This window comes from Geospiza fortis, unplaced genomic scaffold, assembly GCF_000277835.1.
Source record: "Geospiza fortis unplaced genomic scaffold, GeoFor_1.0 scaffold237, whole genome shotgun sequence".
NCBI lineage: Eukaryota > Metazoa > Chordata > Aves > Passeriformes > Thraupidae > Geospiza > Geospiza fortis.
In genome coordinates this window covers 4,532,132-4,545,853 of record NW_005054319.1, presented here as the reverse complement: position 1 = coordinate 4,545,853, position 13,722 = coordinate 4,532,132, and the positions used below count along the sequence as shown (strand labels likewise).

Here is a 13,722-nt window from a genome sequence, read left to right as displayed (position 1 = left end):
GGGCGCGCCCCGCGGGCAGCTCCTGCCCGGCGCTGCCGGGGCTCACCCGCTGTGTGTGACAGTGTGTGACAGTGTGCCCGGGAGGGCCCGTGTGTGTGCGGGGGCACGGCGGGGACACCGGCGCCCTGGCTGCTCGGGGTAGCAAACAGCAAGATGCATCCTCTAACCTGCCCCTTGTAAGGGTCCCCCTGCAACAACAGCTGGAATTTTCAGGGAGATTACTGAGCTGAGGTTTCTCTGAAACTGACACCATTCAATATGTGCAGGGCATCTGAAAGCATTTTGCCTTAATACGCCGAGTTTTGAAGCTGTGTGGGGTATGCTCTCGATGCTGAGCACAAGGATACTCGCAGAAATGAGTGTCATTAGTGTGTTACCGGTTTCCAGAACCCATAGCAACAAATTGTCCATGCAGGTGGTTAGAAGTGATGTTTTTACTGGTAAGTGATTACCCTGACGGGTAAGCATGGGGTTAATGTTACAAAGGAAGAAGGTAAGAGTCGTCTGTATCTTGCTGCTCGGCTGTGGGAGTTTCAGAAGAGCTTGCAGGGACAAGCCCTCTACATTTGATGTGCTTTTCTTAAAAGTAATGATTTAGACTGTGTATCATTTCAGCTGAAACCTGTATTCTCTCTTTATACAAAGGGAACATTTTCAAAAAGTGTCTGTATTAGCCTATTACTAATTGTACCTTAATTTTAGGGGAAATTGGATAGCAGAGTGAGAACTGGCTGTTCAGAAGAGGTCGTGGCTGAGGATTAATAACATGTCTAAAGAAATGCAGGAACTACAGAAGCAATGGCACTCCGTGATGCAGATCATCCACAGCAACGCAAATGTGGGTCTGGACTGTAATTTTATATGTTTATAAAGCTCTTCCTTTTGTAACTATCAGGATATCACACCCTGGTTTATTTAAATGCACTCCCTATTTTTTTAATGAACACTGTAAGGCCTAGGGGAAGGCCTATCCTCCCACACCTTCAGTCAAGAAAGAGGGAAACCTGTTTTGCATTTTTGTGTTTTACTGGCATAACCCTTTAAGATAGTAGAGCAAGGCCCCATTCTTTTTAAACAAAGAGGCAAGAGGTGTTCCCTCTTCCAGCTGCAGACTGACAAAAGATCTGTCCTACCTGTGGTTCACTACAGTAGCATTGATCTGTGAAAGGTGTCTGTGACAAGAGATTTAAAAAATCTAAAACATTTTTCTTTCATCTGCAGGTTGTTGCCTTTATGAATTCTCGTGTTGGCCAATATTTAGATGACCATCCTTTTGTTGCCTTATCACTCCTGATGTTTATTGCAGTGTCAGCTATTCCTGTTGGATTTTTCCTGGTTTTTGTTGTTACAACAGCTGTAATGGCCTGTATTGGTGTGATAGTCATGGAAGGTACTGTATACATTCATGGATGTACTTACCTATTCCCTTTTAAGGCATGTTATCTTTTGCCTTTTTAATTTTTCCTTCTGGAAGTTTGAGTCCTAGCAATTGAGGATTTCTGTGTGTAGTTCTCAAGTCTCAGCAGTAGTAAAACTCTTAACACAAGAACAGTAATCTAATTAAGTGGAGTCTATACAGGGGAAATCCTATTTTCCTTTCTAATCTCAGCCACCAGGATATGCCTAAACCAGTTATCTTGAGCATGCATAGCTTTTAAGGAGGCTACCCAGATGAGTGAGGAAGATGGTTTTCCCAAATTGTTTAAAATTGGGGTTATGGTAGAATGTCAGCTCTTGTATTTGTACACGCTTGTTTAAGTAACAGAGTGCTGGTTTTTTAGGTGTTGTCATAGCCATAGGGGGCATAGCCCTCCTGTGTGTGCTGTGTGGCCTGGGAGCCCTGTCCCTGGGAGTTTCTGGAGTGCTGAGTGTTTCTTACGTTGCACTTTCAACTCTGGTCAACTACTGGTGTGCATCAAGGTGAGTATGGATGTGTTGATCCATGCTTGGATTTCAAACTCTGCAACTGTGCTATTGCATTCATTGCTTCAATTTTTTTTCTAAATGAGCCACTGTTGCTTAGTTTACCAATGTTTCTTGAATACTTTGAATCTTGGGCTGCCCTTATGGCTTAAAATGCAGCATGCAGCTGTCTGGTCATTGATAGGTATTTCTAATGAGCATTAATTCATGTCCTTTTTCCTATTTGGGACAGAGGAAACACAAATGGTCTTTAAATGTGCACATGCGAACACAACATGACATCAGGCAGTAAAATACACCTTTGTCTCACTCCAGTGTATTGCTTTAAACATCACCAAAACCTACTGCCAAGTTGAACTTTGTGTAGGAGATGAACCTTTTGCAGTTTTTCCTTCATGATGACCCAGCTATCTCTGCTTACCTGCATTTGTAGAGTAAGGGAACAAAATTCATTTTAGATTTGGGATAGGCAGAGAAGTACATGAAAAGAACAGTGTGGTCAAAATAAAAATAACAGGTTTTGTAGGATAGTGCACTGTGTAAGCTGCCAGTTGTGCCTCTCAGGACTTTGGAGGCCTGTTTCAGTCAGCCTTGCCTCAGTCAGGCAGCTGAGAGCAGGAGGCAGCAGCAGGCTGTGCTGGAGTGCCACCTGTGGCCCCCTGAAATACCTGCCAGGGAAAGAACCATAGTAATGACTGTGCCATGGGGAAGAGCAAGAAGAAAAATCACAGCTGCTCTCTTGCAGGCTTCCTCAGTTAGCTCCTTCAGCACAGCTGTGTTTGCACAGCTCTTGAGGACACATAAAGCTGCCTGAGATGGCAGCAGAGTGACAAAAGCATGGTGCAAAGCCCAGTTTCAGGGCATGCTGCCACATCCACAACACTACCCACCAGTCCCAGAAGACTTCTATTTTCCATAGCATATCCAAATGCATAATCCATCCTACACATCAGCCCCATTTAACTACAGCTTTGATGTTAAACCAGGTAACACCGTCTATTTTTTGTTCCTCTGTCTTTTGAGAAAAGCTTAGGTAGACCAGCAGCAGATATAAACATGTCTGGGAGATCTCAAAAACTCTGCTTTGTTGAGCAAAAAGTTAAAAGACAATAATAGGAAGGAACAGACAATAAAACCATTCTTTTCTCATGTACACAGGGCTCAGATGAGGAAGCAAGATGCTAATGGAAGTTTACCACAGAAGCAGCCTGGCTTGGATCTTTCTGCCAATATTGCAAAGAGTGAATAAATAGATTTCTTCCCATTTCATAGGCACTTAGCTGTACAATCCCAGCATTTGCTATGTAATTGTTTACTCATTAAGCATTCAATCATTGTGTACTCCTGGAAACTGAGAAAAATCAATATACATCTTACACTGGCACTGTAAAAGGGATCTTAAGAATAATTAAGAAGCAGCAGTGCAGTGGTAAGAATATGTGCATGATGGAGTGTTCCACAGTTTGGTAAAGGGATGTAGTAATAGTTGGTACTGTTAAGTCAATGGCAAGTAGGTGGACAGAAAGGGGAGAGAGATATTTGGTTTCTCAGATTCTGGAGTTCTGAATGTACTCCCTTTAGTACAGAGCATGGTCGTTTTGATACAAAAGTATCACAGTTCAGAACAGTAGAAACGCATTTTGAATGTGGAAAAATATTTGTAAGCCTTAACAACCTTTGTTAAAATAGAGCGAGTATACCAATGCTTTATGTTCATTATAAAGGGAAAAGTGGGTTTGTCATATGTCATGGTCAAAGCTTTTTTTTTCTCCCTTTAGATGTTGTGTTATTCCAAAGGGATATTTTACTTATTCTCATTGCCTCATCATATCAGGGGTATGCTTAGGTCTTGTTTAGGTATTTAAATTGCCTGGTTTGCTTCTCAGTTGTAACTTTGTGTATGTTATTTAAACTTTTTTCATTTTTGCAAATGTTATTATATTTTTAAGCATAAAGTATCTAACTATTTTAGTTTAATAAAGTGCTCTGTTTGTTTAACTAGATTGTCTTATTATTCTGGTTTATTTTACAGTAAAAGCAATTTTTTTCACATCTTGTTTTAGGAAGGCTACAGTTGGAGGTAAGGTTTTCTCCTTGAATAAAGTATTTTATATGGCCAACATTACTGAGCCACAAACTGCAGATTACTCCCCTTCTCATGCCTGTAAAGGAAATGCAGATGTCTAAGGTCTAAATTAGTTTTATTTAGTTTTGCATGAACCAACCGAGCTGCTGCTTGACGAAAACATGGACATAGAGCCTACCTGAGCCATAACATGCTTCACAAAGTAGTGATGCTAATAGTTTCAGCTCTTAGGCTAAGCTGGCCTCACACTTCAGCTGTAGAGTGAAATAATCCCCCAAAGGTTTCCAGGAGCCCTTTCTTTTAATGGCACAATAATTCAGCAAACAGCACAAAGCCACAGAACCAGCCTGCCCTCAGGCAAGGCTGCCTGCAAGAGCTTTCCAGGAGGCACCTCCAAAGACAGAGCAATAAAGCCCTTACACCTGCCTGAAGTTACAACACAATCTTTATAGCACAGCTCATACATGAATACACAGCTGAATCCTTTCCCCTCATTTTCCTTTATGCCCTCATCTTCTGAGGGGAAGAGGCATTACTTAATAAAATCAGCAGACACTAAAATAAGTTAATCCAGTCCTACTCAGAGTCTGACCCAACATGAACCATTTCCCTCTGCATTGTAAATGTATTTTTCATTATATAACTCCTTCTGTCCTCAGTACTTAGCAGGAACTAAAACTGTGAATTCTCAGTCACCTGCAGGTAAATTTGGAACAGTTCTCCTGCTGCCCTGACCTTTGCATACTTATCAGCCTGTCATTTCAAGGCTTCTCACTGTGTCCTTGCACCAAGAGCTGCTTTTTTCTGCAGTGCCATCACCAGAGTAAGGTTTTCAGTTGAGAGATGCTGAAGAAAATCTAGGTCAGCATAGAGTAGGTGTTTTACTGGAGACAGTAAGGCATCCCTTAAAAGGAGGGCAGGGGTTGTTTTCTTCTTTGAATTATTAAAGACTGCAGTAAAGATAAGAAGTCCTTAGCAAGACAGGATCCTGCCAAGTCCACTTTTTCGCAGTTGCTCTCAGCTTTCTGCAGAACACCACCTACCCCACAAGAATCTGGCAGGAGACTCCCACCCCATGGCCCCATTCCCAAGCAGCTCCTCAGCCTACTCAGCTCTCACAGATCTGGTTCTCTGCCCCTTACTTTAGGCATACACATGCCTTAAGAGGCAGCCACTCTCATGGCCCTACAGCCTGGGGGACCCCAAATACCCCAAATCTAAGGAGATTTGGAGCAACCAACCGTGGTATGGCTCCTGGAGCAGCTGCTTGAGCTCAGGCTGCAGAGTCAATGCTGCCTCCACCTGCAGCAAGCTTCCTAATTCCTCTGCCTTCTTATGCAGCACCATCATCCCCACCTCACCCTGTGTTGGAACAGAGGAACCTCTGCATGAATGCAGGAAAGGAATAATTTTTACTTGTAAGATGAGCTTAAACTTTCCAGATAACACACTTGAACAGGGAACAGAGGGGCAGCAGGCACACACAGAGGAAGAAATGCATGTGGCTGGGCTCTAGGGTAAATGATGTACAAAATAAGGAACACAATATTGTTTTAAGTTAAGAGCCTTCATTCAAAGCACCCCTGCAATGTCCCTAAAGAGCATTAAGTGAGCCACCCTGAGAGAACTATAGTTAACCCTCCCAGAAACCAGGGACAGGTCTCCTCTCACATGCCACATCTGACATCTTACCCTAGGCAAACAATATCAGCCAGGGGCAGAAACCAGGCAAGGACAACTTTCTCTTTGACCTAGATGCCTGTCACCATGTGCAAGCTCTTTGTCTCACCTCCTCACGCAGTAAAAATAGTACAAAATACAGAAGACAAAGAGCAAAAGTAAAGCTCTCACTGCTTCCCATACTAAAGGTACCAGAGTTATTTTAAATACCTTCACTAGTGCAAGTCTGCAGATTCACATATGTAAGACATGCAAGAAATATTTTAGCTTATTGGGATGTTAACTGACATATTTACATGTCACTGTAACATTATTTAGTAAACTCCAACCATCCTAGAGCAAAGGTTCAAACTCCATCAATGAGAAACAAGGAAACTTTTCTACCTGAACACACACAAAGATCTTTTCCCCACACTTCAGAACAAGAAGGATGGAGAGAGGGAATATTAAGATCAGCCCTATTATGGTCAGAAGAGCTAAACAGCCCATACAGTTAGGTACAACATAGAGTTAAGTACATAAACCCTCTTCATCAAGGACCACTTACCTAGCTTTTACAGAAATACTTCATATTCCGGCCAAGTGCTAAGTCAACAAGACTTAAGTATAACAGGTTGTTTGCTGGACAGTAACTTAAGTAATCCTTTCAAATCCTAACTTTATCAGGCCAATGACAGAAACTGACTTTTAATTAAGTGGCTCCAATGTGAGATTCAGTGTTTCATTGTTTTTATACCATTATAATTTTGATTAAATACTAGCATAAGGTCTAATGATCACATTCATCATGGTCTCTACTCCATGCTCTCTTTTCATTAAATTCACATTAATACTTGGAAAATGCATCCTGAAGTCTATTGCCTTGATAACAGCTCACAAACAATGGCTAAGTGAAGTAGGGGCTGTGGCAGACAAGCCCACAGCCTGTGCTGTTTAGGCACAGCACGTTGGACAAGTGTCAGGATCTGGCCACTGACTTGATCTAAAACCCTGCACACTCAGAGAACACAGAGCTGGACTTGAAATGATCACTCTCCCTGCTCACACAAAATTGCCAGACAATGTTTAACCTAAGGCTGTTACACTCCTACTACAGCAAAGCACTTTCACTCTGTCACATGCAGTTATATTTTATGCCTCATTTCCTTGACTACACAAGGCAACATGTACAAAATACAAAATAAGAACTGCATGAAAAACTGCCTCACCTCAGGTGGCAGTGTTACAGCTACAGACAGTGCTGTCACTATTGCAGACAAGACAGCTTTAGCTGTATTCACACTTTTCTTCCCCCAGTTTGAGGGAAGAAACTTTGTCACCCCAAATTACACACTCCTGGTGCCCCTATTAAGTGGCCAATGGAACTTCCAACCATCAGAAGACCAGCCCTGGCAGCAGGAAGTCCATTCCCCTTCAGTTTTTCTAGTGTCCTTCTGGACTGCTATACACAGTAAAGCCTCCCTTTTCTGTGTATCTCCTTCAAAGACCTTCTGTGATGATCTGATTCCCATAAGGACAAAGGGGTTCGTTTTGGGTTTTTTAAACAGTAAAGTTTTAACACAAGCTCTGGGTGTTGCTAAATAATTTCAATAAAACCAGGTTTTAATTCCCAGGTACAAGAGCAGCTGGAAAAGCTACTCACCCTGCAGATACTGGCACAACATGGAATTTTAAAATCCTTATTAAATGGAATCACAAATGTGAACAATGATAAGCAATTCAAGAAAGGAAATTGGCTGCAAAGTCCAACAGGAATTTAACATAGCAGTGATCTGTTTCAGAAAAAAAGATGCTCAGGAAATTAAGAATTATAGTCATTTTTAAGGACAAATCTACAATAAAGAGACATTCAGAGGATGAGCAGTGTTGATTTCTATAACTAGATGCAGGAGAGGGAATACATGACAGACACAATTCACCAAGTGACTACTCCAAGTTTATTTGGAAATGCACACTAATGTACCACATTTACCATATAAGCTCTTCTCTTTAGGCATTTAAGAAAAGCCAAAAATAGCAGCATTGTGGCCAGAGAGAGAACACCAACAGCAATCATTGCAATGCCAGCCCATGCCTCCTTGCTGAGGAGAGTGCTCCCTGCAAAGCAAGGGGAAAGGCAGTTTGTTTGTGGAGACAGATCCTCAGTAAGCCCAAGCATCACCCCCCAGCACCCCCTGGCTCAGTACCTTGGGCTGCAGACCACTCTTCTGGCACAAGGAGGACAGGGCCCCCCAGGCTCACCACAGCAGAGTTCACAGCTGCCATCCCACTTGCTACGACAGAAACACAGTACAGGTGAACCCCACAGTGCAGTGGGTTATCTTAGATCAGAACAACCTAAAATCCACCCAGACATTACCTCTCCTGCTTCTAGATGGCCTTGGGCATCTTGGGATGCACAACGGGGAGTCCGGGTGAAAACGGTGGCAGATCAGAACACTGCAGTGGAAGTACACCTGTGACAGAATGAGGAGTGAGACACCTCTTCATTTTGAAACAGCAACTACTCCTACTACTGCTCCAAGTGCAATGTCACCTACCAGGCCAGGAAGGGCTTTGTCACCAGAAACAAAAGCAAAAGTCTTCACTTCCAGCCTTTGGCGATAGTTAGCATAGCTGACACCACGTCCCACAGGGTGGAACACAGTCCTGTAGCTGTCTAGGTCATACTCACAGCTGCCAATAAATAAAAACCAAGTTAGAACATCAGGGTAGAGAAGATTTGGGTTGTTAGTGTTGACTCCTTCAAGCAGCAGAATTAAGTTCAAGGTTGAGGTGCTACCTTCTTCCTACAAATTCCAGCATCCCAGGGCAGCACTTAGAAGGCCCTCACACTTGAAGCTCTCTTACTAAAGAGGGAGCAGGGGAGAATTAGGGACTCCTCACACCCATTGCAAGAGGTGCTTTCATTTGTGTGGTGGGGCACTCACCCATCTACAACAATATTCCACTGGGGCAGTGATCTTGGCTCTTGGGAGGCCGTTGCCCAGCAGTCATCCAGCACCAGGTGCAGGTTGGGGTCATTGCGGTTCAGGACCTGCACTTCCAGGAAGATGGGCTGGCGCAGGTACCTCACTATGGGATACTGATCCTCACGGTAGGGCTGCCTGTACGAGTCCTCTGCAAGAGCCAAAGTCATTTATCTTTAGCGCAGAGTGCAAAGAGGGTCTCAAGCTCTTCAACTGCAGCTGCTTGAACAGCTCTGGCCAAGGGCCACAGATTTGGGGTATCTGCTTCAAGCAGCATGGATGAGCAGGAAGGATGCACACCAGGACAGAAGTCCATATACCAGAACAGTTCACTCATCCACCCTCTCCTCCACAAGCTCCAGATACTTCCCAGCCAAATGAGCCCAGAGCCAGCTTTACCTGGGTAGCTTAGAAGAACTAAGGAGAGGGAGCCTTGATTCACTGAAGAAGGTGGAGGAGAAAGGTTGTCTACTTTTACAGTGAGGGAGGCATCACCATTGCTGAAGGAGCACATGACTGTTAACCTGTAACAGGGAAGGAGCAGGTAAGTCATATCGTTGTGTGGGTAATACAGTACTGGATGGCCTAAAGATGTTTCCAGACACACCTGAGTTCACTGTCCCTTGAGATCCTGCCCAGGGGAAGGTCAGTCCATGATGACCTCACCTCATTCTCATAATGAATCTGCTCCCCATCAAACTGCAGGTAAATGACAGCATTAGCGAGGGCACTGCCAGTGCCTGAATCCCACCCCCACCAGCCCTGGCCACACTCACCCAGTGCCTGGTCCCACACCCGTTCAGGGGGATGTGAAACCGAACCCTGTCATTCAAAGGTGACCTGTAGGCTGGCCTGCACACAGGATCCCTGAGCCTGAGTGTATCCAAATCCAGCAGCGGTGTGGTACTCTCTGCAAGGATTTCAAAATCCATGTAGCCATCCTGGGTGCACACAGCAGCTGTAACAGAGGTTCACACAAGTGTCATTGAGTCAGTGTCAGCTCTGTCTACCAGGAGTTGGTGAGATGAACTAATCCAACACAAAGTGCAACAATGATCCATGCTGAGGGAGCATAGCTGAGGAGCTGCAGGGGTCAGCCTCTTACCTATTGGTGTGTGCTTCTCACAGGGGCACTCAGGCTGCATCACCATTGCCACAGTCTCCCCATGGAAGTGAAAAGCCAGTTTCAAAGAGGACATGTAGTACTGAAGTCCTGAGCAGCTCTCCCCACGTAGCTGAAGGACAAGAGTTATTCTCTTAGAGCTCTTGTCATGCTCTTTTTACCACATGCACCTGTTAGAGCTGATTAACAAATAAGCCAGTCCTGAAGAGCATACTGGCCCACAGGGGAAGCTCATTTGCATTGCTCCAGGCATGCCAAATACCTTCCCCCTCCAAGAGGGATATTTTCACTTCCATGTGTTTTTGCCAAAAGACTCCAGGAAACCCAAGTTACCTTGCATGATTCCTATCTATCACAAAGTCAGTTTGCATTCACCTTAATCACACCTGCCCTGAGCCAGCCACAGGGCATGACTGACTCAAAGATGCTTAGCCAAGGTCAAAGCTACTGTGCCTGTGGATCTCAAAACACCAAGGAGGTGTGATCACACCAACACCTGTGACTCAGGGATTAAACTCACCCTGGACTTCAGGATTCCCCTGCTAATATACAGCCTGATCCCTCTCTGTGTGTCCAGAGTGATTCCATTTTCCTGAAGCTGATCCATGGGGATGGTCTTATTCTCTACGTCCACATCCATAAGGATCCCTGGAAAGGCTGGGATGGCAACAATCATGTGTGTTGCATTACAGATTGCTGGACCTGCAACAACATCTTGGATAAGTACAACATCAGCTTCCCTGGGGCAAAAGGGGGTCAGGTTCTGGCTTTTTCCATGCAGTACCTGGAGCACAAAGCATTCTTGACTCCACAGTCAGTCTACGCTCAGGAGGGCCGTACATGAGCTTGAGTGCCACAGTGTAGAGCACCTTGTCATTGAGCTGACAAAGAAGATGGAGCTCTGTTAGAGAGGGCTCAGCTCTGATCCATCACAGGACCAACCCCAGAGGGCCACATACTGCATCAGGTTCAGGTTTGCAGCAGCAGCAGCTCCTTCCCACCTCACCCTTTCTAAAAACAGCTGCTGATCATGAGACTGCCAGTGAGATGTTCCCAGGACTGGCTGTAGCTGGAATTCTGCTTCTGGAGATTCCCGCTCACTGGGCCTTCCCAGACCCTTGTGCCAGGCAGTTCAGTGACAGCTTTGCCCACACCAGCTCAGCCCAGCAGTGCATCAGCCTGACATCAGCTCTGGCCCTGGCCTGAAAATGCTTTCCCCAGGTCTGCAGGAGGGAGACAGTGCTGCCCAAACAGGGGCTGGGTAACTCCTCAGTGCTGATTCTCCATCCACATACCTTGTAGGACACAACTCCAGTGGCAGCAAACGCCACCTGAAAGATCAGGTTGTGGCCATCAACTAGAAAGTTGTAGCCTTGCTGCATTGCTTGCCCAAGGCTCAGCTGATGTACTCTGGTGCCATCATCAACTGACAGATTCCAGGACATTGGAGTTGCTGGAACCTGCAAAGCAGGAAATCAAACGACACAGAAGCATCAAGGCATTAGATTGTCACTCTGCAGGGCTGCCACCTCCCAGGCTTTACATTCAGCCCTATACTGACAGGGCAGAACTAAGCTTCCCAACAAGATGCAAGTCCACCAGAGAGGTCCCTGCCCAAACTTGGAGAGATCAGGCTCAGTTTATCCCAAAACCCCAGGCACTCCCCCCAGCTCCCTTCACAGGCTGGAAGGAACATACCTTATGCTCATCACTGAGACTTGAAATGAGTCCTGGGAAGGAAACCTGAAACACATCATGAAAATTAGACTGCAGGGACTTGCAGGGTAGTAGCCACACAGCAAAATCTCTGCTACAGCTTCCCAAAGTAAGCTGCCAGCATCAGCTTCCACTGCAACAGGACTGGAGGCAGACTGGGTGCATCATTAATGACCATCTGCAAACCTGCTCTCCAAAGAGCCAGCAGCCAAGAGACCTCCTTGCAGCTCATTGGAGCTTTCCCCAGATCCCAGACACAGCTCCAGGAGACAGCCACCCTGCTTTGCAAGCCTCAGAGCAGGATCTAGAGCACTCCCACCCCTCCACTTACTGCCATGAAGTCTTTGGTGCAGTTTGTAGCACTAGCAAACACAGGAGCAAACACAGGAGCAGTGACTTCATCTACAGGAATGCTGTCACAGTGAGTGCTGTAGGTGATATTTGTCTCCTCTCCCATTGTGTCATTCACCATCAGCTTCAGCCACAGCTCGTGCTGACCATGCTACAGACAAGAGACATGAATTAGAAAGAGGCTGCAGTACTCACTACAGCATGAGGGCACTAAAAGCCATTGGGCCTGAACTCCAGCTCCAGAGCTGGTTTAGGTGTTTGCACCAGGACAAGGTGACTCTTGCTTTAAAAGCCCAAACAGAAAGGATGAGCTCTTTAGGAAAGCGGGGGCACAGGGTTAGGTTGAAGAGCAGAAGATACAAAGGTAACTGCAGAAGTCAAGAAGAAAACCCCAAGGAGTAGCAGGATTTAGTGCCATAGAGTCACTTGTCAAAAAAAACTAAGCTAATAAACAGCAGAAGAGAGTCCTGTGGTATTTCAAATACTTAAAAGCAACAGATACCAGTAAAGCATCTGGTTCTGGCCTCCCACTGACTACTCTACCTCAACAGCTATGATCAGCATATGGTGGTAATTATCTGTCAATGCATATTTAAATAGATTGGTGCTCTGAAACTCTTGAACTTGGTCCCTCTCCCTACAAGAAAACCTGTCAAGTAATTCAAGTCTTCTACAGGAGAACATAACATTTATGGCAGGCTGAAGGATTTAATGCATAGTTGAAACAATAAGAATTTCAGTAGCTTTGGGGTTGATTTTCTTTTTCAATTTTTGGCATGAAGTGCTCTTCTATAAAAGTTTTAGATTATCAGAAGTACCCTCAGTCTTGAGGAAAGAAATAGAAATCCTATTAAACCCAGTCCCATTCCCAGGATGAAGGCTCCTTTACCTGCAGGCTGGTGCAGTTGACAAACAGGACACTGAGTATCAGCCTCTCATAATCCACAGTGTGCTCACAGGACACGATCTCCTCCCCACTCACATCTAGGAGGGATGGGGAAGATTAGCCCTGCAGCAGGCAGGCTCCAGCAGAAGGGCCAGGGCAGCAGCAGTACATACCAACAACACACACATGCCAGGAGTAGTTGCTAAGCTCTCTGGAAAACTCAATTTCCATCCCATGCCTATGGCAGGTCACATTCTCTGCAGAACAAAGGCCACCATGAGCTCCAGCAAACCCTCCTGGAGGCACACACCCTGCAAGCCCCAGCCGGGCACCCTTCAGAGCCTTTCCATGCCAAGGCAGAGGGGATGCAGCTCCAAACAAACCCAAACCCACATCCCCACCATAGAGGGGACATTACCCAACAGATCCTGGTCCCCCAGGCCATCAGCACAAGGGGCTAAGCACAGCAAAAATCCAAACAGGAGCAGCAACCTGCAAGGAAAAGAGAATCAAGCGTGAGAGCAGCAAGGAAAGGACCCAGCTCTCCTTGTACCCCAAACCACACTCACCACATCCTTGAGGTGCTCCAGCACTGCTGCTCAAACCCCATCTCTTCAGGGCACCACAAGCTTGGCCTGTGGCTGCCCAGGGAGGGTTTTATAGGCCCTGGGTCTGGTTCACACAGGTGCCACCTCTCTGCTGCCCAGGGAACAGAGCACTTGCACCTGCTGCTCCTTGAGTCGGGTGGCTCACAGGAGACCTTAAGGTAATACTGAGTCTTTAACAGGGGTTGCTCTATTTTGAAGGCATCCTTTTCTCGCTCTGATAATGTGTTCCCTTAATTCCCATGTTAGATATTTCATGGAAAAATGCACGTCTCTTTTGGCAGTTATTTTTTCAAATGGAGTTTTCTGTGCCAGCATGACAGCATTTGAGACACCAGTGAGCTCAGCATGGCTTTCCTTGGGACTATTTGAAGCACTGGTGA

At 45.5% G+C, this 13,722-nt stretch overlaps 2 protein-coding genes across 2 annotated transcripts in view; one reads left to right on the top strand and one right to left on the bottom strand.

Moving 5' to 3' along the window:
- The window catches only part of TMEM159 (transmembrane protein 159), a 4,740-nt gene extending 814 nt beyond the window's left edge, over nt 1-3,926 (top strand). Inside the window, exons 2-5 of the mRNA XM_005420388.2 lie at nt 703-838; nt 1,222-1,390; nt 1,782-1,920; nt 3,082-3,926. Coding sequence (XP_005420445.1) covers nt 767-838; nt 1,222-1,390; nt 1,782-1,920; nt 3,082-3,172 — 471 coding nt within the window. The 5' untranslated portion in view covers nt 703-766 and the 3' untranslated portion in view covers nt 3,173-3,926. The remainder of the gene's footprint in view (nt 1-702; nt 839-1,221; nt 1,391-1,781; nt 1,921-3,081) is intronic.
- A 3,717-nt stretch (nt 3,927-7,643) lies between these two features.
- On the bottom strand, nt 7,644-13,360 carry ZP2 (zona pellucida glycoprotein 2). Its single transcript, XM_005420387.1, has 18 exons — nt 13,304-13,360; nt 13,153-13,226; nt 12,908-12,991; nt 12,738-12,832; nt 11,829-11,999; nt 11,480-11,524; nt 11,077-11,241; nt 10,566-10,662; nt 10,302-10,483; nt 9,764-9,893; nt 9,435-9,616; nt 9,266-9,357; nt 9,058-9,182; nt 8,620-8,809; nt 8,230-8,365; nt 8,049-8,145; nt 7,876-7,962; nt 7,644-7,786 (listed from the first exon to the last, which is right to left on the bottom strand). Exons 1-18 carry the CDS (start codon nt 13,342-13,344, stop codon nt 7,644-7,646), a joined length of 2,136 nt encoding a protein of 711 aa, XP_005420444.1. The 5' UTR covers nt 13,345-13,360.
- Nucleotides 13,361-13,722: the final 362 nt, after the last annotated feature.